At 35.6% G+C, this 25,028-nt stretch overlaps 1 protein-coding gene across 6 annotated transcripts in view; it reads right to left on the bottom strand.

The window, feature by feature from the left end:
• The window catches only part of TRRAP (transformation/transcription domain-associated protein), a 102,524-nt gene that overhangs the window by 77,046 nt on the left and 450 nt on the right, over nucleotides 1-25,028 (bottom strand). For 5 of the 6 annotated variants that reach the window (XM_010570238.1, XM_010570240.1, XM_010570242.1 and 2 more), the window contains exons 2-22: nucleotides 24,686-24,888; nucleotides 24,305-24,455; nucleotides 23,917-23,966; nucleotides 20,227-20,337; nucleotides 19,552-19,656; nucleotides 18,777-18,860; nucleotides 17,959-18,015; nucleotides 17,106-17,231; nucleotides 16,706-16,783; nucleotides 16,389-16,477; nucleotides 15,368-15,464; nucleotides 14,860-14,998; nucleotides 11,737-11,815; nucleotides 10,468-10,702; nucleotides 8,193-8,520; nucleotides 7,969-8,066; nucleotides 7,126-7,320; nucleotides 6,405-6,596; nucleotides 4,514-4,679; nucleotides 3,018-3,274; nucleotides 1,941-2,141 (exon numbers count right to left, since the gene is read on the bottom strand). In XM_010570238.1, the coding sequence (XP_010568540.1) occupies nucleotides 1,941-2,141; nucleotides 3,018-3,274; nucleotides 4,514-4,679; nucleotides 6,405-6,596; nucleotides 7,126-7,320; nucleotides 7,969-8,066; nucleotides 8,193-8,520; nucleotides 10,468-10,702; nucleotides 11,737-11,815; nucleotides 14,860-14,998; nucleotides 15,368-15,464; nucleotides 16,389-16,477; nucleotides 16,706-16,783; nucleotides 17,106-17,231; nucleotides 17,959-18,015; nucleotides 18,777-18,860; nucleotides 19,552-19,656; nucleotides 20,227-20,337; nucleotides 23,917-23,966; nucleotides 24,305-24,404 (2,787 nt within the window). In that variant the 5' untranslated portion in view covers nucleotides 24,405-24,455; nucleotides 24,686-24,888. Of the gene's footprint in view, nucleotides 1-1,940; nucleotides 2,142-3,017; nucleotides 3,275-4,513; nucleotides 4,680-6,404; nucleotides 6,597-7,125; nucleotides 7,321-7,968; nucleotides 8,067-8,192; nucleotides 8,521-10,467; nucleotides 10,703-11,736; nucleotides 11,816-14,859; nucleotides 14,999-15,367; nucleotides 15,465-16,388; nucleotides 16,478-16,705; nucleotides 16,784-17,105; nucleotides 17,232-17,958; nucleotides 18,016-18,776; nucleotides 18,861-19,551; nucleotides 19,657-20,226; nucleotides 20,338-23,916; nucleotides 23,967-24,304; nucleotides 24,456-24,685; nucleotides 24,889-25,028 lie in introns of those variants that run through there. The other variant, XM_010570243.1, reaches the window with a different exon arrangement.

Genomic DNA, 25,028 nt, shown 5'->3' with positions numbered 1-25,028 from the left:
TAAGCAACTTCTAAACACCGTTTACTTAATGGAAATAGTACTCTTCATTTGCAAGAAGATTTATTTAATACATTTGAGAATAGTTCAAATAATCTCTTCAGATATGAAAGCAATGAAAAGGAGGGGTACATCTTTTTTGGAAAATTTCTATTTTGCATATATATAACACAGCTAGATACTTTCTATCCTTCCCCAAGAAAAGAAAGGAAGGAATTAAATACAAATGAGGCAGGCGCCAAGTAAAAAAAAAAAAAAAAAACAAAAAACCCACACATAAAAATTGTTTTGGAGTGCACAAAATAAGGAATTTCAATACCTGATCAATTGTAAATAAAAATCTAACCATCCATGCTTAAACAGGATTATGCAGAAAAAGGCTCTGCTACAAAGAAGTGGGCATTTTCCTTCTTTGAAAGGAAAAACATCTTTCCACTTAGTGACTTAACTAGCTGTCATCCCATCAGTGTTTGAATAACCTATCAGCACCTCAATGAAAAGAAAAATGAGTTTTTACACAGACTGCAGAAGACTACCAAAGCACTAAAAGAAAACATGGACTTCTCATTTCCAATTTATTCCACTTCTTTTTCCTTTTAATTTGACATGCCCTTTTTACAGATACAAAGCATTCAGCAGATAACATTGTTTCTTGGTCAACACCAAGAAGCTGAAGATCACTCCATATCATTAAGCAACATGTTTAGATGCATAAACACTTTGGAAAACTTGGTTTGAATTAAACCTAGCAGGATAGGGAAATGTCAGCAATTACAGTATTTATGTGTATTCAACTCATCAGTTTCAGTACAGAGGAGAAATCAGTAAAGCTATCTGCATTTTAAGAGTCATTTTTCCAAGCTATTTTTAAGACTGTTGGCTATATGGAGCCAAAGACAGCCAGCTGCCTGTAAAGAAAATTGTTTACTACATTCCGATCATACCTACCTATGAAAGTGTAATTGAAAAGCTAAGTATTAAAACTCTACAGGCCAAATTAACTCAGAATCCAGCTTCACTCTCAGATCCCAAGACATAGACACAGATTAGTTTGCTGTAATTAGTGAGAACTAAGCATTTGTGATACATTGAGATTGTCAGATGAAAGCCAACTCAAGTACAAAGTGGTTTTGCAGCTTTAAGAAGTACTATCCCCAACCTCGAGACAACAAACAAAACCAAATCATTGGTGTCATTAGAATAATCATCACTGAAGAATTTCTACAGTAAGTTTTTGGTACACTTCAAAAAGAAAATAGGGAGGTTTTAGAGTAGATTCCCACTCCTAATCTAAGCAGTACACCAAAAATTAGGAAGGGGAAATAAATGCACAAAAAGCATTTACTTGTGCCAGTTTAGCTCCCTATCCTATCACTTTGTAAAAGCAGAACAGCATGTTTAAATCTAATATTTTGGGGGTGACATATAAAACAGTTTAAAGGGAAAATAAAGAAAGAACACCTTGGCAAGCTTCTGCTAATTTTGCATGTCAAAACGAAACAAGAAGTTAGTGTAGGTCTACCTCCCTTATACAGAGACTGTCAACTGATCACTACATCATGAAAAAGCTCTTACCTGCCAAGTCTGGCAACTCAAAAATTACTTGAAACAGAAACAAACAAACAAACAAACAAACCCAAACGTATAAAAACTGTAAGTGGGTTTACATTCTGTTTCTTCATTACAACATAAATTAATTAGAAATCTCTTTGTCTAACTGAAGGGATATTAAAAAAAAAAAACAAACAGGTATGCAAGAGATCCTAAAACCTACTTTTAATTATGTAAATTCTATAATGTTAGAGATTCATTAACTCATATCTGGAACTGGCACACATACCACATTTTATCAAGGTTTTACAAGCAAACATCCAAAAAAATCTGTAATAAAGGAAAACGGAGTAAGATGGTTTCTCAGCACAGAAAGTAACTTAAGCCTTTACCTTTTCCATTGGGAGCTGAATGGATGCTTTACAGTCTGAAAATTCAATTGTAATACTGGGTCCTTGGATTTCTGTGAGTACATATTGTAGTTTCTGCGATTCCTTTAACATCTTCCTATTACTTCCACCAAATTTACCAAGTACACGATAAGCCACATGAGAAATGCTGTCTGCAGGATTGCGCAATGTACGCCACAAAGCCTGTAAGTATTTTTAAAGTTACATGGTCACAGTCTCACTTCAAAAATTTTCAAGTTGTAATGTAAAAAAAATGTCAAGGAAAACACTTATTCTTATATCTGGGTAATTGATCCTGCATAACTTCCAGAATATACTTATCTAGATTGAATAAAAGCAGTCTCAGTTCACAACAGTTCAAGTACTTTGTAACAAGGTTGTCCTAAATGCAGTTTTAGATTAGATTACTGTGATCAGCTACAAAATCTTTGCAACACCAAAATGTAATTTCATGTTTATGAATAATATCAGATAAACAACATCATGAATTTAAAAAAAAAAAAAAGGCAGGCAAGTTAAGGCTGAAGTGAATTAACCTCAAAGAGCTAATTTTGAAATATAAAAAGCAAATAAAGTAAATATTATGTTTAAAGGATAAAGTATATGAAAGCACTTTATTAGGGGAAGTAGCCACATTTAAAACACTGTTCCGAATTTCAGCTGCATCATCTTCATTGTATATATAAGACTTCATATAGCTCTCAATCATGATATGCTGATGGTAATTAGCTTCTCTTGTTTGTTTTTTAAAAAAATAACAAGTTTTAATTATTTTCTGTACCAGCTCATCTTAAACATAGTAATAGTCTTCTATTGAGTCCCAAGTCTCAACTTTAACCCCTTAACGGGGGTATAGAAGAAATGATTAACGTACTTTTAAATTTTTCAGAGTTTTCACTTTAACAGCACACCACCAACTAGCCTTTTACATACAAATCAGACTGGTATGGTTCTCATGACAGATTTTTCAAGTTTTATACCCAAAGGTTCCTGGAAATTTCTAATAATATTTAGCGAATCAATGACCTCTTGTGGTTTAACAGGAAACAACATGTTTACCTGCATTAGCTCAGCTCGAACTGGCTGAATGTGATCATACAGAAAGTCTGGCTGCAAGTTATCCACGCACAGTTCAAGAGTTCTTAAGCCTTGGCTAACCAGGGTCTGAGATCCATTGAGAGCCGACACCAAGGGATCCATCAACATTGGCAGATAAGGCAATAATGAGCTCAGACGAACTGGCACAGTCAGGCAGAGCTCTACAAACAAGTCTTTCATGTGTTGTTTATGAAGGCCACTTTGCAACATATTAAGTCCTGAAAATCATTGATAAGTTATACACTCAAAGGAAAAGACAGTCCACAGTTTATTGTTAAAAATTGCTATTTCCTAAATTCAGAATAACCTGACATTTTTAAATTCTGTAAAGCTTATAGCTCTGTAAATAATGTATTTACAAAATGTAATACAATTCACAGTGATAACTTATATTTAAGGACTTTATGCAGTGAATGCTTTTGTAGGTACATGCATATACAAAAAAAAGAGTATCTATGCATATTCTAAAATTTAATATTAGACTCAAAGTAGCATTTGAATACAGCAGATGAAAACCACAAAAAGATAATTTGACTCAAACCTCAGCCTTGTATCAATTAAAAAAAATCCACACAGAACAAATTGCTTTTAAAATATCTGGAATCCTGAAAAGAAACATTAAATGAGTTCAAGTACATTCACTGTCCCATACAAACTAAACACACTCCCCAACTTATTTTTCTTCCCATCAAGATTTCATATATTCCATAAACCTAGCTAGCACCTCTATGCTTACATGTATTTTACATAATGGTTTATAGATAACGGACATATTTGCTAACTACAATAAAAACTGCCCCTACAGCTGTAAATGGGAACCACAGGATTTCACATTCCTGCAATTGTTCCGATTCACTTGTCCTTAGGTTTAAGTAGTTCTCCACATCTGCTTGCTCATCCTCAGTATCTCTGGAACACAGTCCTTGCAAGCACAAATGCTCAATTAATCAAACTGATTGTTATTTCCATTTCTTTTTGCAAATTGACACTACTTGCATTTATATTTATCATGCACTTGCAGGTGCACACACATGCCCTCAACTGCAGAACAACCAGAGCTTCTCTGTAATGTTCTTCCCACAAAACCAGTGATTGCCTGGCAATACTGCTTCTCCTGTTACTCTTATCCCTCAATGCTTTATGCTAACAAGGTTATCCATAGCAAAAAAACAAATAAAAGAAACAAACAAAAAACCTCAACAGCCCCACAATGGAAAGCAGAAAAACAAGCAGCAGAAATTGTGAAGCAGCCAAAACTATGGAGCCTGAAGCAGCTGAGAGTAAATGAACATAAGCCACATTCAAGATATTTAATCAACTGCAAAGCTCAAACTCAGAAGCTACTTATCAGGGTTAGGGCTTTAGTTTTGTTTTTTTAATTACATAACATAACTTTATTACTACTATTTACATAAAAAGATCAGAAACTGGGGTGGGGAAAGAAGGTATTGTTCTACCTTGCAGTAAGTTTGGTAACAGCGGCAAGAATTCTTGATATAACAGATCATGACTGCCTCCTCCAATAGATCTGAACAGTGCTCTGAGCAGCAGGAAATAGTTATAGGGCTCTTTGGCAGTCTGTGCAAGTTCCATAGAGCTGTTCACAATCTTGTGCAAATGTGGCTATAAAAAAATAAAGCTTGAAGATTAATAAATTATCAATTTTATCGTCATTGTACTGTTGTATAAGAATTTAGCATGAGACAACTTTTTCAGATCAAAAACCTTCAGCTATTCCAAGTACTCTGATGCCATGCTAATTTTATACCACTGTTGAAGAAGTTAAAAAGTAAATCTGTATTTGAAGAGTATCAAGAACCCAGAGCATTCTTTAATTAATTAAACCCTGCTTTCATATTAGCCAAACAATCAAGTCTGCTTGTTACTCCAAGCAGTAACTTTATTAAAACAAAAAACCTTCTGCAAATCTGACACAATGAAAAATATTTGTGCCACAAAACCTAAGGATGTGTAGCAGAAATCAGAAGTGTCAGAATGACAAGAGAAGACATTTCACAATATTCATTTACTCCTACCTAACTTCATCATGAATTCTTCATTTTTGTGAAAGTTAAAATTTCACTTTGAAAGGAAACTTTTACAAGTAAAAAAATGGTTACACAACTGGTGGCCTTTCTAGAGCAGAGGACATTAACAGTTTGCAGGAATCATTGAAGATAGTTGATAAATACAAGGATTCTCACAGATCAGGGACAAACATTGACACAATTCTGGATTTTATTAACATCTAAGAGCTTTCTACATTGCTATGCAAATGCTGCAAATAGCCTTCATCATTCAATTAAACTGTCTACCCAAGGCCCATATCATCAATCCTGCGGAAACAAAAAAAACATAACAGAAGCATGAAACTGTGAAGGTAGTAAATCACAGTCTTTAAATTGCATCTCCAGCTTATAAAATCCAAATGACCTTGATTCTGATGACAAACTAGAAGAATTTAAGCAAGATTATATGAATAATGCTCCATATTACTTTTATCTTTCAAAGAATCTGGAAAATTAGTAGTCCCTACTCTGTTCTACCCAGAAAACTGAACTAATCCTGCTGTAATAAATCATTAAGCACAGAAACAATTATCACACAGTTACCTGTATCAGAAATTTTGTTTATTCTAAGATAGAAGGGAGAGAAATGGAGAGAAATGATGAGAGATGGAGCAGCATTCAATTAATACCTTAACCTTTTTTCTCGATATAGGCAGCTGTTACTTTTATGAGAAAAGCACACTCTTGCTTCAAGCTCAGTATTTCTAAATTCATTGAATAATGAGATGATCTCATCAACATAAATAGATCCTTGGAATACACTGACAATATGTAGTCAATAGGAAAAATTGCATTCCTTAATCTAGAGTTTTCAAGAGCACAGAAATATCTAACTCAAGACGTACATGTCATTGAATATGACATGAATGAACAAGATTCACCAACACACAAAAAAGTGATTCCAGTCTAAGCAAAAGCCTTAAATTAATATGAAAACAAAGGGGAAAAATATGCAAGAAGATATGCATATCCTGACCATGAAGTTACATGGGTTTATGGCTATCCTAATCAGATCACAAGCACGTATCAGTCATTTATACTCAGAATTAGCACATCACTTTAGTTTCAAATATGAAGCAAACATTTACAGAAACCATCTCTCATAAATAAGGCAATGTACTTGGCATTTGGAAAAAATGCAGTTGTATCACTAATAGTGGTTCAAACACAAAAAGACTATCAAATGTTAGACAGCGTAAAACTTTAAGTTTCTTCAGACATCTGAAGAATGTATTGAGTCAAAACAGATTTTTTTGGTTTTAACACAAATGACCTTTACCTTCAACATTTGCTCATTTTCAGCTGCAAATAGTGAAACTGAGCCAAAGACTAACTTGAACAGCTTGAGATACAGATTGGAGAGTTCCACATTAGAGCCCATTTCTGGCAGCCGATCCAGAAGATACTCTACCAAAATCGTTGCAAAGAGGGCAGAGGTAGTAGGGTTTGCCAAGAAGGAATTGGCAACAATCTAGAAGAGGAAACCACAAAGGAGTTATTGTTGTTGTAATGAAAAGAACAGAGGGATAAATGCACTAGCCATTTAAAACAAAAAACTAAGACAAATTTCTTTCCCCATATCCACTGCTACCCAAGTGATTCAGGTTATCCTCAGGGGAAAACAACCATGCATATAACTTCAGTATTCAAGTTTAAAGTGTAATTTTAAATGTATATTATAGGACTTGTGTTCTGTAAAACAGTAAAACGTTAACACAACAACCTGAACAAAACAAGAACTCCACAATATTCAATACTTTCCTAGAATAAAGTGCATTCATATCTTCTAAACTGAAGGGCTCGTATTTGTATTGCACCACTCTGGAAAGTTTTTGAAAAATCACCTTTACAAAGTATTTTTATAGACTGCTTCAAATCTTGCATGCTAATTTCAATATTATTATTTATAATTCCACTTCAGCCTTACATACTGCAAGGCATAAGCTATTTTCTACATGCTGTTTATTACCAATTGAAAAAAGTAAACAAAAACGTAATACCTGAAGAGCATAGTTTTTTGAGATTCTCTCCACCATATAAGGAACGGTAGTTTGAAAGATTTCTTTAAAAGTTAAAGGGTTCATCATTGTGAACACACCAGCAAAATGCTCCAGAACTTCCTTTTCCTCTTTCATTCTCACTGTCTGACAGTTTGCTACTCGAACATATGTCTGTCCATTTCCTGCTATTTGGACCTACAGCAGTTGAGAAAACACATATACTGGTTACAGAATTTGAATAACTTTTTCCCCACTAGTCTTAAAATACCTGTTGAAAAAACCTGAGATTTTACAGGTTTCACACGCAAGCCCCATACAATTAGAAGTTGGCACAAGAGCCAACAGTGACAATAAAGATATTAAAATAGAATGTTTTCAGCACAGATTTTAAAACCATTAAGTCAGGAGTGGAAAAAGACAAGAGCAGGAGATACCACAGTGTATTTGTAAACTTACTTAATTCCAAACCATGTACATTTACATTTCATCAGTACTTTGTGTAACTACAGAAGACAAATAATAGCCATGTGAATGCTTCAACTGATAGCTAAACTATCTCTTTGAAGAAAAGATTTAATCCACTACATGAAAGACAAATTATTTTTAGTCTGACCTGCCTGCATAAACACAGACAATAACAGCTGTTAAGAAAATAATCTGTTCCAAGTGATAAGTACTTTGAGATTCATAAAATTTCCCAATAGCTGTGGTCCTGAAATTAAAGGCTTAATGAAAATATACTACATGTGAAATTTGTCTTTTAGCTGACAAATAAATCCTTATTAAAAGATCTAACACACAGTAACTGTATAAATAGAAGTGCTACGTGGCCAGGTTACATACCTGATAAATATCTAAAGCTTGCATTGCGTATTTTACCAGTTTTATATAGATTTGAGTCTCCTTAGGTTGCAACTGCTTATTGGGAATGAATTGTGCTTCTGCAAGAAGATAAAGAAAGAATAAGACAATAGTTAACCATTAAAAATATTATTTGCTTTCATGCTAGAGAGATTTAATTGTAGAATTACAAAAGATAAATATAATTAAATATTATGCAGTTTTACCACCAGGAGCTTTGCATGATGTTATGCCCCACGTGATTGTCTTGACACCACAGACCAAAGTTTTTACTAAGCTTCGGCAATCTGTGACCTGAAATGTCTGTTTATCTTCTTTTTCTTTCTCCCCCTGTTTTTCAAATACAGGTACTGGTGCAGGGGCCACAGGAGTGGCTGGGGCAGGAGATGGAACAGGAACAGGTGCTGCATTTGCTGCTGTTGGTACTCCAGGTAATGCGGCTTCAGCAGCCCCAAGTTCAGACTGTGGCTTGCATTTTTTAAAAATAACAGAAAGCTGGTATCGTGCTATAGTGTGAAATTTCAGAACAAAAACCTAAAGCACAAAGAGGAAAGGCAAATGAAAGAGCAGGGAGGGGAAAGAAAAAAGAAAATAAGTTTCTTCTTCAAAAATCATTCTAAATTTAATAATACTAATACTTCAAGTCAACATACTGAGATCAATAAAATTTACAGCTAAGTATTTCTGAAGTCATTCAAATGACAGCAAACATTTTTAAGTGTATCAACAAAGTAGTTTGCTTACTTTTAACAAGTTCCAAAAGTAAAAATATTTGCTGAAAACTAATAAAACCATAAACTACAAATTGATCTCTCTACAATTCTACTTAATTTAAAATGAAAAGATATTTGAATTCATTTCTTAAAATAAGACTTAATATTTCAGTCTATAAATATTTACTATTAAGATAAAAACCTTGAATTTTTCAGATGTATATGTAATGTATGTCAGATATATTAAAAGATGTATACATCATAGAATTAAGTTTTAGTTTTATGCAGCCTATCAGATTTAGCAAGAAATAACCAATCCTGCAGAACAGTGGTCCCCAATATTTCTGACTCTTGGCTGTCAAGGGACATGTTGCACAAGGTTTCAGTTTAAATTTTTCTGTACTTCCCAGATTTTGAAGTCTAGATCTACTTGGCTTGCTCAGATATTTCCCCACTAGGACCACAGCTCTGCATGCTCCCTTCTTCCCTAGATGCATCTTCTCTGAATTCACATAGTATGACAAATTTTAATTTGATAAACAAATGACCAAACAACTGTACTACATTATGATTTTTTAAAAAGCAGAAAAAACATAGAAGTTTTTTTGGAAGACAAATCCTACTAGAAAGCTACTTCAGTTTGAGAAATCTGGAATAAAGGACCCATTACAATGCATAACATCAACATTTTTCACTTGCACCGTCACTTGTATTTTGTATTTAGGATGAAAGCCATTCCCTAAACTACTGCTACCTTAAAATAGGTTCGGGGTAATACCAAATAACCTGGAGATGACTAAAATGACTAAATCTCTTCCCTGATGCATTCAGAAACATGAGAGTCTGTCAATGACAGAGAAGAGTCAATGATGGAAGGGATCCACTACATTCAGAATTCCTAGATCTCCCTTTCTGAAACAAGCAGCCATACAGCTTCCTCAGTGATCTTAAAGTGTTAACACCAGTTTGATTTAGATTTCAAGACATGCTCTCACATGCCAAAATTAGATTATTAAACCAGTATTTACCCTAGAAGTGTTTTACTCTACAATTGAGTGCATCTTCATGTTGTGGCAGGAGAAACACTAGGCAACCTTCTTCCATTAACAACTTGGCTACAGCAAGCAGGTAGTTACAGTTGTACTATACCATGCATAACAGCTTTTTGGGTGCATCCCTGATGTTTAAAAATAACACATTAAAAAAGCCCCCCCAAAATCCTCCATATAAAGAAGATCCTTAAAAAGGATCAGTAGGTCCTGAAAGTGAGGATATTTCACATTTTACAGATCGTACTGGGCTATGCCAAGGACCTGCACAATAACCCTCTTTTGGGGTTTAAAAAAAACAACACAAAAACAAAACAAAAAAAACCCCAACAAAACAACATAACCAGAGGCATTTAAAAATACCATTCTTACATAAAGTGGGTAAAAAAGGAGATTACAACTAAAATTTAAAAGAAAATTTAAAAAATAATAACAATTAAGCTACCCACAGCATCATAGACATTCAGTTTCCTGCTTTGAAACAAGTCACTGAACGAGTAAGCTGAGCTGGCAAAGAATCTCTGCTATACTTGAGATATTATCCCAGTTGCATAGCATTTTAAAAAAGCCCTTCTCTGAAGTATTAAAATGAAATACAGTATGGAGACTGTTTCTACATATTCTCATTTCTGAAGAAAGGTGAAAGTAAAATGTGATCGACAATGTACTGTGAAATAGGATATTCAACTTATTATCGCATGTTTTAAACAAAGCAGTACCTCCAGCATTCTCATAAGAATATCTCTACCATTTCCATTTTCCTGTTCACTTTTAGACCGGATACAGTCTACCAAATTTAGCAGAAGCTTGCAAGACATTGTCTGGATACTGCTAGGCAATGACTCATCATCAATGTTCTTGGCAAACAACTGGACAGCAAGGGAGAGATCATTGAGTGGTAAATGCTGACGGACATGATGCACCAGGTCTGCCAGTGTACTATATGCAAGTGGTCTATCAGTAAAAACAAGAAATGAAGAAAACACATTGAGGACAATTATAATTGTTGTTAATTGGACTTAACCAATAATTACTGCCTGGAGCCATTTCCAAGATTCTAAATCCAAATTTTCTAAGCAAATCCAGAGTTCACAAGGCTTTTTCAATTACACAAGAGAATTATAATCTGTACGATCTAACCAGACATGCATTAATCTGTCCCATAACACTAATATTACCTCTCTGATCTTTCTTCCCCCACTGCTGAACATCCCCAGCACATATTTTCATCTACATACAGTTACGAGCAAATTAGCATGTTTTAAGCCACCTATTAAGCTGTGTTGGTAAACTGTTTCACAATTCATCATTGATGATTCATGATTTCAAAAGTAGTTATGAAAACTGATACATTTTAAAAACCATTTCTTTTCAAATACCAGGTTTAAGCATCTAATAGACCAAATACTTCTAAATCCGATACATGTTGTCAATAAGGTACACTTTATATTTAAGCAAGAAGACGTAATTCTCCTAGTTCACATATTTTAATTTGGTCAGCAAAAGCACCCAAAAACTAGTAGACTATTGAAGACACAGAAAGTACGTATTCTCCCCATTTATTTTTTTTCAATTGCAAATGAATAAGTTTTAAGGTACTTATTGAAGAACAGTTTAAATCTCATTCAGATTTTACAGTGGATACAAGATTTAGGCTGTTTTGTGAAATACTGGGAAGATGTAAGTTGATTTCACTGTGACGACTATTTTTGTTCTGCTCTGCAATTCAAAAAATGAAATAATTTTCATTCACCCTTTTATCTCATTTTGCCCTACACTCACACTACCATGCTACACCATCGAAGTGTTAAAACAACCACCACTCTTTACAGCAGCAGAAGCCCTTCCAATATTAGAATCTAATTAAATTAGTTATTTAAAGCAAAGATTTAGGAACCTATACAGGCATTGTTGTAAATATTAATAAACCTTGAAAGAAACCAGACCTGGCAGGCATTCAGATAGCTATTCCAAACTTTCTGTCATACCTCAGTGTCTCTCGGGCAGTGTATCCAGAGCCAATTAGTATGGATTCATCAAATAGCTTGTCCATACATGGAATAAATTCTGTAATTAAAATTAAAAAAAAGAGAGAGAGAGAAAAGAAAAAGCTATACATAACGATTAGCAAAGGAAATAATCAAAATAAGGTAGATGAGCACTAAACCACTTAACTTAGGTATTTAAACCTAAGTCAAAAAGTGGTTTGATTATAAAATTCATTCCTGAAGCTTATAAAGGACAGTGTCATTTACCAGGAAACTTTCAGTTAACCTCTTGTGACTATGAACTCCACTGACACTTGCCCCTTGAGTAACATTACCGTACACAGTCAAAAGCCACAGCATTGACACAACAAAAACAGTTACATCTGGAAAGAGAAAAAATGCTTATATTATTTTCAACTTTGCAGAACTTTTTGAATATAACTGATAAGTTACTGGAAAGCACAAGTTTGGGCAACATCGTACAACACAACTCTATTTTGTCTCGCATCTTATCGCGCAAGTTCTGTCCCAAAATATAAGGGGGAATAATGCAACTTGAGGTCCAGGGAACAAAAGAAAGAATTCAGTAACAAAAGTCAAGTGACAAAGCAAGACCAAAGAAGCATTTTCTTTTTAAATATAGAAATCAACAAGTTTAAGAAATTGATTAGGTCACTTCACCCACCCTAAAGGCAGATGATGGAAATGGCAGGAAAGATTAACTGCTCTCACCTCTAAATAACACAACAATCTAAAACTTACTAAACAAATAAGCAAAATGTCAAATAAAGAGAAAGAGGAACATCCAGCAACCTTCATTATCCACAGATTTCCAAATAGTATTAAAGATAAAAATCCAGCATTTTCCGAATGAAATCTGAAATGGACAATGAATCAGTAAGGTCCACTTACATGAAAGGGACAACGTGGTAGCTGTCTTTGCTTTAAGAGAATGTCACATTCTACAAAAACACAGAGGAAGAGAAAAGGAGAGCATCGGCATTGTTTTTTGAGGGGGGTAGAGATCTGGAAGATTTGCAGTGGAAAAAAGCAAATAAAGAATGGGAATAAAGATTTTAGATGCAAACACAATCCATTATTTTACAAGCCAACCACCACAGCAGTCATGACATGAGAATAAATTCAGTTATAACCAAAAAATAATACTGTGGAGAAAAAAGCTCAGTCAAAAAGATGGTTGGAAAGGAACCACCTTTGACCATCAATCCACTCTGAAAAAAGGAATTAGTCTTAGATGCACTGGTGTTAGCAGAGCAAAGAGATTAAGGCACAAATCCTGACAATGAAAAAAAGCAAAAGAAATGCAAATTGAAAAACAGTAGTGAGTTTTTGTGTATTGAACACATTTAACATTAATATTCCTGTGTTGTGCTATTACTCTTAATGTAAACTACTAAGAGAAATTAAAGCAAAGCAAGCAATAACAAATTGTTTACACCGGACCAGTGACTGAACTCTCTCATTAAACTTTATAACATAAGAATATTTTACACTGAAATTAAGAAATGTTCACAATGATCAGTCATTAGAATTTCAGAAATGCCATACAAACCATTCTAGCCTTTTGAAATGGACAACTCAGTCAAAATTCTCAAAAGAAATGGCTTAACAGCAATGAAAATAGGCAAGTTTCTAAATTCGATTTGAATTCTATCTTCTAAGCCAGGTTTTAAAACTTCCACATAATATTTATGTGCGTACCACATTTTGCTGTTATGAAGTATTCTTAGACAGGGGCAGCCTTTATAGTGATAACAGTGGAGAGAGGAAGTAGAGTTTCACCTCCACCCTCTGTTTTAGGAATCAGAAACAAAGTTCCACACAGACAAAATGCATGACAATAAGATACGCAGCATTATTCATCAACTCTCAATCAACGCAGAAGACTCAGTTTGCAAGATTATTTCACTGAGAAAAATAATGCCGCTGGCAAGACCCACATAGATGAAACACTTCCCTGAACACTCATTTTTCCAAATAAGTTGAACTGTGCCAGCAGAATGACCAAAGCCTTATCTTCTACAGATCTCCACATACTTTATATCCCACTTCTCCTCTTCCTCTTTCTCCTTATTCCTCCTGCAATACTATGTTCCCTCTTTTCCTTAATGCTTCTAAGCATTTCCTCCTCTACATCCACTTTGGGGCTGCCAGGTAGCCAAGAGCAGGGCTGGAGGGATGCATTATCAACACTTATGCCAAAATGCTAGCCAGCTGACCAAGGGCAATGAATTGCTAAGCTCCCACTGCTGTTCATTCCTCCAACAGAGACACTAACTTGGCTTTTATCCACTACTCAAACATTAAAGTTCACAAAGTATGCAGAACGCTGTATCTTTAAGACCACACTCCTCTGTTGAATTCTGTTGAAACTGGTCAAGTTCAGAAGTTATTAAGGAGAGGCTGGAAAACATAGAACAATTATGCTAATTTCTTTTGAAAAATAGCCAAAGAATCAGCTTTCCATGTGACCACAAAACTAAATTCCAGAACTAGGAAACATGCTATTTTTTTAGCAACCTAACAATACCTGTAAGACATCACACTGCCCCATAACTGCTGTTAGCAGAAGGAAAAGAAAGGGGACCACACAGTAAAGATGAAAAGATAGAAGTGACTATTTTACAAAGTACATTTATCTCCAGTTTTGCAATTCTGCCAAAACAGAACGTATCCACCAAACCTAGTTAATTCAGGCTGACCAAAAACGGCTTTCCTCTGCTAGAGGCAAATACTATGAGCTGAATCAAACATATGGTATCAGGTTTTGACAGAACTACTTCCACTCAGGTTAAGAGATTAATATTTTAAGTTATCTATACAATTGTAGGCACAGTTACAAGCCAACACAAATCTTTACCATCAAATGGTAATTACTTGGAACAAGGATACTTAGAAAGCTAGAAAAGCCACTTGTTCAGTATGCCATCTTATTCAGATGATTTTTTTTTAAAGGAAAAAGAAAAAAAGCAAAACAAAAATCACACCCACTCCCAAAATAATCATAAGTATGTAATAGTCCAAAACAAATAATAAGCAATATGCCTCTTAAATACACAGTCTTTTCAGTTTATAGGTATATTTCTAAAAAGTACTACATACGGCTCCTCAAGTCTGTTGTCAAGATGTGCTTAGCAGCAATCAGAAGCTCCTTCCGGAGGTGTGCAGTTTCAGCTGGACAATTGGAGAGCAACTGCAACATTCCTTTTACCATTTGCTGAGAATATTTAGCCACTAATTCCTATAACAAAAAATTACATGAATACAATTATTATGACATTCTATTTTAAAGGCTTGCTTTACATTTGCAAGATAACATTTAATTTAAATTCATTTGTTTCTCTTTAAGTCATCTATTTGTAAAACTAAAATACAATAGCCATTCCATAAATGCCTGGGGCAGGGGGAATAGCACATTTTCACTTTGCATTCACATAAGAATACTTCTGAAAGGACAACCAAGTATAGCCCTATCTTCAGATTCGCTGCACAAATGCTTTTCTCTCCAATCCCTGATGCACTGCAGTTATGCTGGTGGTCACTCGCCTGCCATAAAGTAACTAGAGATCTGTTGCACTAAGAGTAACAATGTAACAAAAATGCAACCTACCTGGTAAATTCTTATGATGTAAGCCAAAAAAGACAATGTTTTAATTTGAGCAGCGATAAAATCAGCATACAATTCCTTGTTATAAAGTTTATGTTGCCTGAAATTAAATTGAACAATGGTTACAATTTTGTGCCTCCTCTTTAATACCTTCATTCAGAAAATTCACAGAAGTTTCAAATTACATCATCTTGCAGTGAGGTTCTTGCTTCATAAAGGAGTAAAATCATCATGGGAGAGCCGATTTTTAACAAGCTCTCTGCCATTCAGATTCCCAGCATCTTATGCTCTAAGCAGAAATGCACAACCCTGAGGCAGTCATACAATTTTCAACTTGCTACAGAAAGCCAAGCCAATACATTAGCATCAAACATTTGGCTCCGTTCCCCTAACCAGGGCAATTTTTTTTCTCCAAACAATATTCCCTCCCACAGACTTGTTGGTCTCTCTCAAGATTCAACCATTTATTTCAGATCATCTGGGCAGATAGGAAAAGACAGAGATCTTACTCCTGCTGCCCTGCTCAGCACCACTTGCTGCTCCTTAGAAACATCTCTCTCTGAAGCAGGAAAAGCAGCACCCATATCTGCAACATCACAAGGCTTCACCTAAGCTATACCTTGGAAGAGCAAAAATGTATCACTGGTGGTATGGTAAAGATTAAACAACAGCAAGTGTCCTAGCTAACATGGTCTCCATCACATACTATCTGTGGTAATACGGATTTCTGTCGGAACTCTATTTAAAAAAAATACATTATCAAATAACAAATTGGGATCTACTGCACAACTATGGATTTTACCAGTGACATATAATAGAAATACTCAGATTTGCCAATTACTTCACCTACAAAACTTTGACAATTTTAAGTCAAATAATCATTGCTACTTTGAATATTAGCAGCAGTAAGACTAGAAGCAAAAAAATCACAGGATATAAGACAAAAGTATTTGGGGCGATACTGAATGGCAGGTTTAAGTACTTTATCCCAAATATCATCAAAATACTGTTAAAATGCTCTTACCTTGCTTGAGCAGAAACCTGTATTATAATAGTGTTCATAATCAAGGGCACAAATTCAGCTACTACATTATGAATGTTCAGTTTGTAGAGCTTAAAAAAAAATAAAGTATTATTAGAGAATTTACAAGTCACACTCACAGTCAACTTATTTGAGAGCTAATCAGAAAGAGTTAAGAAATCTCAGCAGCTTATTTTTAGACCATATTTTAATCTCAAAAATACCTACATTCATTTTTACTAATATGTTTGCCAGCAGAACTTACACAAGCCACTCAGCAATAAAAGGTATTTACATGCAAAATACCGGAATATACTAACCTGATACATAAGAACAACAATAATAGGTAGCTCAGCCAAGACCTTCAGAGATAAAGATCCTCTGGGAATTATAGAATGCTGAAAGAAAGAACACATGTTTTATAAACAGTTCAATTATTAATTCAAAAAAGTATACGAAATACATTTTTAAAGAAACTGCTCATTTTAATAGCACTTTATTTAGTGATAATAACATTTAAAAAGCACAAAACCATTTGGTATTATATTAAATAAAAATCCTGTAACTACAGCTGCATAGAAAATATCTGAAAAGTTTCCATCAGCTTCTACAAATAAATCTTGATAAGAAAAACAAGCAAAAAGAAAGTCTATTACCTGCCCTTATGATTTGGGGTATTGTGATACAGACAGTCTCATAAAGAGCAGTTAGAATACTCACTGTTCTCGTTTCACTATCTTCTCGCTCAGGGTTTACTTTCACCACAATTGTTGTAATCATGCCAACCATTTCAGGAGTAGGAACGGTGTTCTCTGGAATCACCTGAGGATTCTCAAAATACCGATTCTAAAAGCAAAGAGCAGTAGAAAAATATGATAATGCTAGTAATAGTCAAAAGGCCATTTATCTCATTACAATTCCACCATATAATTTTTCCCCACAACTTATTGCAGACAGTTTTTTCTTCTCTGCACATGACGTTTACACTGCAGCATCTACTAGGACTATACACATATCCTGCAATCTTTCACTCCCCCTACTGCAAGAAGCAGAAAAGTGTCCCCAACCAAGGTGGTTCTTTTGCTAAGCATCCAGACAGATACTCTGTATCAGTGAGGAAGAGCAGGCAATGGCCTCCACATTGCTGAAGCACACTGAAGAGCTCTAACTGCTGGAAAGTACATCACCTCAACCTTCCCTCAAAAAAAACAAAACAAAAAAAACCCCAAAAAACCCAAAAACAACATCAAAAAACCCCAACCAAAAACCACCACACAAAACATTTGGCTACATGGACACCGCTGCAATCAACTGACTAGTGCTTTATTATATAAGTTTACCTCAGTTTTCTCATACTGGTAATACTGTGCTAGAAAGAGAAGGTTTTCCAATTCAAAATCTAAATTTCTCCATTTTTAAACATATTTTTGTTAAATATTTTTATTAAAGCTATATTTACTTTGTATCAGTAGATACAAAAGTAATTATGTTAACATCTTTTAGAGTTAAAATTAAGAAATAAAAACTGGTTTTCTGACTGTAGCAAGTGCAATTTAAGAAATAAAAAGCTTACCACTACTTTTGGAAGTTCCTTGTAAATCTGTTTCACAAAGTCCAAAAAATGATGGATCTAGGAAGGAAGAAGTTGGTTTACGACAAAGAAAAAAAAAAAAAAAAAATCACAATTTTAGAATCTTTGTATTAACTACACAGTTACATAAAATCTTTAGTCACCACTAGAGTATATTTTTCATTATATTTAAAAAGAATCTGAAAGCATTCTCCTGCTTCCTTCTGTTCTGCCAATATTAATTCAAATTGCACTTGGAAAGAATCTGATTCACCTATCATCTCAACATAGTTCCAATACAGTATCATTAGAAATAATTACTGTAAACCAACTATGTCTTCCCAGGCAAAAACCAAGGAAAGAAAGCAACAGAATAAAAATGCAAACTTTCAAATACTCCTTCACAAGTCACAGGAGAGAAGCAGGAGGGGAGGGGGGTGTTGGGCAGAGGGGAGACGATCATATTCCTTTTCCAGGACTTTCCCTTCACAAACTAAAAAAGCACCAGTTCTCTTCCCTTCTGTGGAAATTACATTCCTTAGTCTAATCATACTGCCCATAAACACTTAAAACAAAGACAATTAGGCTTTAACAGTTTGTTTTTCCCAGGGGTGCTAGCACTATGCAATCCTCTTCTAAAAATTACTTTAAGGTAAAAAAAAAATTTAAAAATAATTAAATATATGGTCACCACAACAGGTCAGCAGCCAACGTTAAAGGACAGCAGGAAAATACAAACCAACCAACTCACTTAAACAAAATAACCATTCTGAAGAGTATGACAATAAGTTCTATACCATATAACAAGATTTATGACCTACTTCTTGAGTGATTGCTGGTCGGAACTGTTTGTGCAATTCAATAATAATTCTTAAGCAAATCAGTACATTTTCTTCATTCTCCGTCTGAAAAAAAGGGAATCTTTAGTGATCCTACCGCTGCATTCTTCACCTACTCCGTAAGTACTTCAAAACCCTATAAAATTATACTCATCTCAGCAACCTACGAATACCCCATTAATATGAATTTGCATGAGCAAGATGCCTTTCCTTTGATATAACTTTACCTTGCAGCCTTACAGCATGGCTAAAATGAAATTCACCCCTACTGGAACAAAAACCAGAAGTTTCAACCACTCTGTACCATCAGACCTGTTTCTAATGCCCCACAGACAGAAACACACAAGTGTGGTTATTACACACCGTGACACCTCCACATAGAGCAGGTTATTTTCTGTGAGCTTCAAATGACAATGTTTTCAATTCCAAGTAAGAAACAAAATGAAGTGTCTAGAATAAGCTATCTGCACTTATATAAGCCAGAAAAGTGTTCATGAATGAAATCTTGCCTAGCATGAGAACAGTTTCTTGCATCTGTAAAATCCAGGTTTCTAAAGGGCAGAAAAGAATATGCAGAAAACCTGTAAATAGTAAGATATCACACTGGTGAAGCCTAAATAGAATGCCCTTCCACTCTTGCTCCAGAAGCACAGCTATTTAAAATTCTACCCACAGCAATTCTTTGAGATGAAGAAAGAAGAGGAAAATCTTTCTGAAAATTTGCAACAGTTTAAAGAGAAAAAAATTAAAAAAATACCTCTAGAAATCTAAACATCACAGACAGGATATTTTTGGTATGAAGACGAAGATGTTCATTTGTTGGTATTCTGTGAATTATTTCAAGCACTAGCTTTCGGAGTTGCTGTAAGAAAAAAAACAAAAAAAACACAATAGAACTTTCCAAAAGCCCACAAAAAAACAACAACTGGTTGCAACATCTTTTCAGCTTAATACTTCTGCATGGTTAGAAAGAAAAAAAGCCATTTTACTTTGTGTAGACATACACTTATATACAAACACATAATGCTTCCTACTACCCACATATGCGAATAAGGTAAATTTAACAAATTTACAGTTGAAAAATGCAAGTTATCAGACTTTTTTTAAAGAACTCAATTTTAAGCATTTAATGACTTTTGCCTTTCATTCCAAGGTAAAGTCAGTAAGTTGTAACAATGTGTCGTATTTCAGCAAGAAAGCCAATTGTACTGCACCTAGTTTTTCTTCATTTTTCATAGAAGCCCAGATTTGCAAAACTTCTAAGTAACTTATTTAGAAACTGGACTTTTTCAATATTACTCCAAATGGCAGACCTATTTTGAACAACAAAGTCTATACATTAATGAGTTCATTAGGTTAATCAAGTACTTCACTGAATGAATAGTCTGCTGCACACATTGCAAAAAGGTAAGAGATGCTCCGCACAGTTTACCTGTGCTGGCTTCTCCTGCAGAAACTGAACTTCTCCATCCTGTAGAAAGGTGAGAAACCTAGGGATGATGTGTTCCAGGAATGTAGAATATTGAGGGGATGATGTCACATTCTAATTAAGAACAAAAAACAAAACAAAACAAACAAAAAAAATGGGGAGACAGATATAATAGACATTACACATATGATATTAAGTTACATGCAAAGCCACTATTAAACATTTTCAGTGACTTTTTAATAGATTCAGTGATTATGCATCTGCTGACACACTACAGAGCACTATTAGTGAAACAAACAAAAATGAATACAAATTAATCTCTTTCCTCCAATCCCAATGGACTGTAATATGATTTTTTTTCCTATTTGAACACTGTCACCTCACATAGAAAATAAAGTTGGTGTAACATACAGCTATTTTAAATGGAGGAAAAAAAAACAACAGCAAAATGCTGTAGACATTCTTGAACAAGAAAGATTGACAAGCACACTCACATTTCATTGCTCTAGGATTCCCAAGACTTTTCAGCCACTGTTAAATTGAGATTTTAGTTTTTTCTGCAAATACGTGTACACGCATACATCACCCAAACTGAGCATTATTTTCCACTGTTGTGCTGGTTTTAGCTAGGATAGAGTTAGTTTTCTTCATAGCTCGTATGGTGCTATGCTTTGGATTTGTGACCAAAGCAGCATTGCTAACACATTGATTTTTAGCTATTACTGAGCAGCACTTACACAGCTTCAAGGCCTTCTCTGTTTCTCATGCTGTCCCACCAGTGAGTTGGCTGGGGGTGCACAAGAAGTTGGGAGGGGACACAGCTGGGACAGCTGACCCCACCTGACCCAAGGGATATTCCAGACCATATGACATCCCGCTCAGCCTATAAAGCTGGGGGAAGAAGAAGGAAAGGGGGGACATTCGGAGCGATGGCGTTTGTCTTCCCACGTAACCATGAAGCGTGATGAAGCCCTGCTTTCCTGGAGATGGCTGAACACCTGCTTGCCAATGGGAAGTGGTAAATGAACTCCTTGTGCTGCTTTGCTTGTGTGCACGGCTTTTGCTTTACCTATTAAACTGTCTTTATCCCAACCCACAAGTTTTCTGACTTTTACCCTTCCGATTCTCTCTCCCATCCCCGGGGTGGAGTGAGTGAGCGGCTGCGTGATGCTTAGTTGTCGGCTAGGATTAAACCACAACAATGCAAGACAGGATATTATCAACAGCAGATTAGCCCACGTATTCTCTTCACCTCAAAGGTCTTCCAAAAAAAGTCTGTATCTTCTCCTCCTCCACCTCCCCCTTTCCAATTTTGAAAGACTCCTAACTTCCCCAACCTTATCTCAGGAGAACAGTCCTACTTTGGAGGAAGAAAAGAAGGAAAGTTTCCAACAAGAAATTAAACAGGTATTGCTGCATTCTTGGAAACTGGCTCACAAATCCATTCAAGGAAAAGTATACCTTCATGAACCCAGCTTAAATTCCTGAAAGCACCTTCCCAATACCTTTGCTGAACAGCAAAGAGCAGCAAATTTGCGGCACTCCTGCTATCTATGAATTGCTGTTCTGAACCATACAAGAAACTAAAACCCCCACTACTCTAACCAAGTTCAGAATTATGCTGCTGGAACAAAACATCAGAAGCAGCAACAGAGGTTGATTCTGGAAGCTTTTTCTCCTCCAAAACAGAGACTGGAAAGACAACAAATACACTCCTCTCTTCCCATTTGGAATCCAGAATCTCTATGAAGAAATAGAGAAGGAAAAAATTCCCCCGCAAACAAATAATTTCTGAGAAAACAAGATTCAAAACTATCAAATGTTCCCATCCAGAAACTGGTTTAGAAGAGCAATATCCTCTGCTAGCCCAGAACAACACCCTAACAACTAGTCCAACAACTGGCACTGTCAAATGGATAACATTATGGTGAAGCACCTCAGTTTTAAACTTCAAGTCATTCCCCAGAATCATCAATGCATGTTCAGTTTTACCCCTAACTAGAGAGACATCCAGATCAATAATGCAGCCAACAGAATATGAATGCTGTAACTTACAAACAAACAGCTAATTTTTGGAAAAACAATACTTTTTCACTTGAAGTGAAAAATAAAACTTGCTGAACTTTATAGCTACAGGAAGCTGCAGTAGGCGATAGAGTAGATTTAATAAGGAGACTATGGAAACAGAAGATGAAAAGAAACCATCTAGCATAACAACATGCAACAATACCGTCCGCAACCTCCAAAGGAAAAAAAGGAAAATAAAACCATGTTAGTGGTTCCTCTTGCTCCCTCAAGCATTTTCCAACAAATAGAACTGTACTCTAGCATAAGTCTATTCATCATCTCTTTATGTAGGATCGATCACACTACAGAACCAAGTGAGGTCCAAGAGAACATTGTTAGAACAAATATTGAACAAGTTCTTCCCTACTGAAGACAAGAGCAAAGAGAATCAACCAAGCTTCAAATTCTAAACAGATCACTAGACTAACCTGTTAAAGCTACTCTTTTAGTCAGATAATAAATTGTTTCAGAGATGGCAGGTCAGCTTAAACAGATACAAAATGCCACAAGGATACTTTTTGATAGTCACTTATGGTAACAGGAAGCTCTGCTCACCCCATGTGCATACAGATGCAGAACTGTTACAGACATCTGCTTATACACACTAAGCAAAAATTAAGCCTTTTAACTTTTTTTTTTTTATACTACAGTTACACCAGCTCTAAATTTATTATTCCACTATGTTAACCTGAACTAAACAAAAAAATTCACTGGACAGGAACTTTTCCACCGATAACTCAGAAACAACTAAAATTGGCACAGCTTTCAACATCCAGCACCTGTTGGACGTAACTTTGCATAAAGCTTACTTAAAAATAGCCAAAGACATTAAAGAGGACTAGAATGTACATTTATGTTTCCGTACCACAGACCAAGCAAGATCATTTCAAATAAAGCAGGTAAGGACAGAATATGTTATAGTGGCAGCACTTTTTTTTAAATTGCAACACGACTAAAAAAAACTAGATACAGAGAGAATTAGCAATTCTAAGATCTTGAACTTATTCTGCAAAATAACAAGTTCTCTATAATTTCAGAACAGACACATAATAACTAAGTATTCAACTAAAGTATAATTTCTGCTAACACAGGGTTGGTTAAACTTGTGTCTCACTTTTTTTTCTGCTGCTCATCTAAGGTTGATGATGGTACATCACTATGCAAAAGATGTCACTGACATCTGACAACTCCTCCCTCACTTCTATACTACGGAACTACTCAGAGGAATCAGAGGGCCTCTGCTTCATGAGGGCACAAATATATTTGAACTAAATAAAAGAAAGTTTTAAATACAGAGATTTCATACCATTCAACAACACGGAAGAAAAATCTATTACTTCACCTTTATTTAAATGCTTACTGAATAAAGATTAGAGAATGAAAGAGCTCTCTAAGTCCAAATGTTGTAATTCTTCAGTAACCTGGCTAATTCCTAAATACAAACCTAAAATCAATGACTTATAACAATACAAATGATAAGTCACAAGATACTAATATTAATATTTAACCACATAACATCTGAAATCAAATCAACATACATTAAGCACAAGGAAGACAGCCATTTCAGAAGGGGTTTTGTTGTGGGCTTTTGTTGTTTGGGTTTGGGTTTTTTTATTATTTATTTACCTCAAAATTCTCACTGACTTCTTGCATCATTTTCAATTTGGTTTCGTCAGCTGAAAATGGAAATTCAAGCAAAAAAATTGAATGTAAAACTACATCATGAAGGAAAATACCAGGCTTGTTGATCAAAGAAGCAATCAGATCTTATCAGTTTAGCTATCACAGCCCAATTATAACGCACACAATTCTCACAAACAACCATCACACAACCGCACATGCACACAGCTCGCTCACTTCGGCTCATGCAAGTATTACTCATCACTTTGCTTCTTCAAAAATCAAAACTTAAGGTGAATTCAACACACATTTATCAACAGTCTAAACAATACTGCAGTATTTGTGAAACTCTATCGAAGAACTGTAATTTTCAGCAGAAAAAAAAGTATCTTACGTGTATTGACATCTGTAAGAGCAGCCACAAACTGAAGGTATTTTTTCATCAAAGTGGTTTGGTCCACCACCGTAGGCCCTTGTGCTGAAACAAATGCCATCTTGGAGGAGGAAGGATCAGCTTTCAGTACACAAAATCAAGACCAACACACCTACAAAAAAATAAAAAATTATTTTTTAGCTTATGTGGGTAGTTAAGAACAGCTATCGCACCACCTACATCCATTCTTTTGCTGTACTGAAGAGGACACATCTTTCCCAAAAACCACAACTGTCACATTTAGTTAGGGCTACAAATACAACGCCTAGCAGCACTCAGGATCGCAGGAATACGCTTCCAGATACAAGTGGTTCCTGGGCTCTTCACAGCGTAGACACTCACGCGTTTTGTTTGGTGTCGTTTCTCCCTGAAGCAGCAGCAGGCTCAGGAATGCTCCCGGCACCGCACACCTGCTGTCTTGTCTTCCGACCCGGCCGGATCCCAAACTTACAGCCACCCTTGGACGCACCCCGGCGGGACTCACTCCCAGAGCTGCCAGAAGTTGTCCCGCCGCCACGAGCTGCCTTTCTCGCTTATAAAGAAACCTGAAATCAAATACAGCTTCAAAGACCGGCGACCTCTCGCCTCACCTCGGCGCTTTTCTGTCAGCTCTCCTACACACCCCGCTTCAGCCGAGCCGCCCTTCACGGCGCCCGCCGCCCCCAACACCCGGGGGTGCCCCGCA

This window comes from Haliaeetus leucocephalus, unplaced genomic scaffold (assembly GCF_000737465.1).
Source record: "Haliaeetus leucocephalus isolate CR32 unplaced genomic scaffold, Haliaeetus_leucocephalus-4.0 Scaffold295, whole genome shotgun sequence".
Taxonomy (NCBI): Eukaryota; Metazoa; Chordata; class Aves; order Accipitriformes; family Accipitridae; genus Haliaeetus; species Haliaeetus leucocephalus.
Note: the sequence above shows the minus strand (reverse complement) of the source record. Positions and strands in the feature narration are given on the sequence as shown.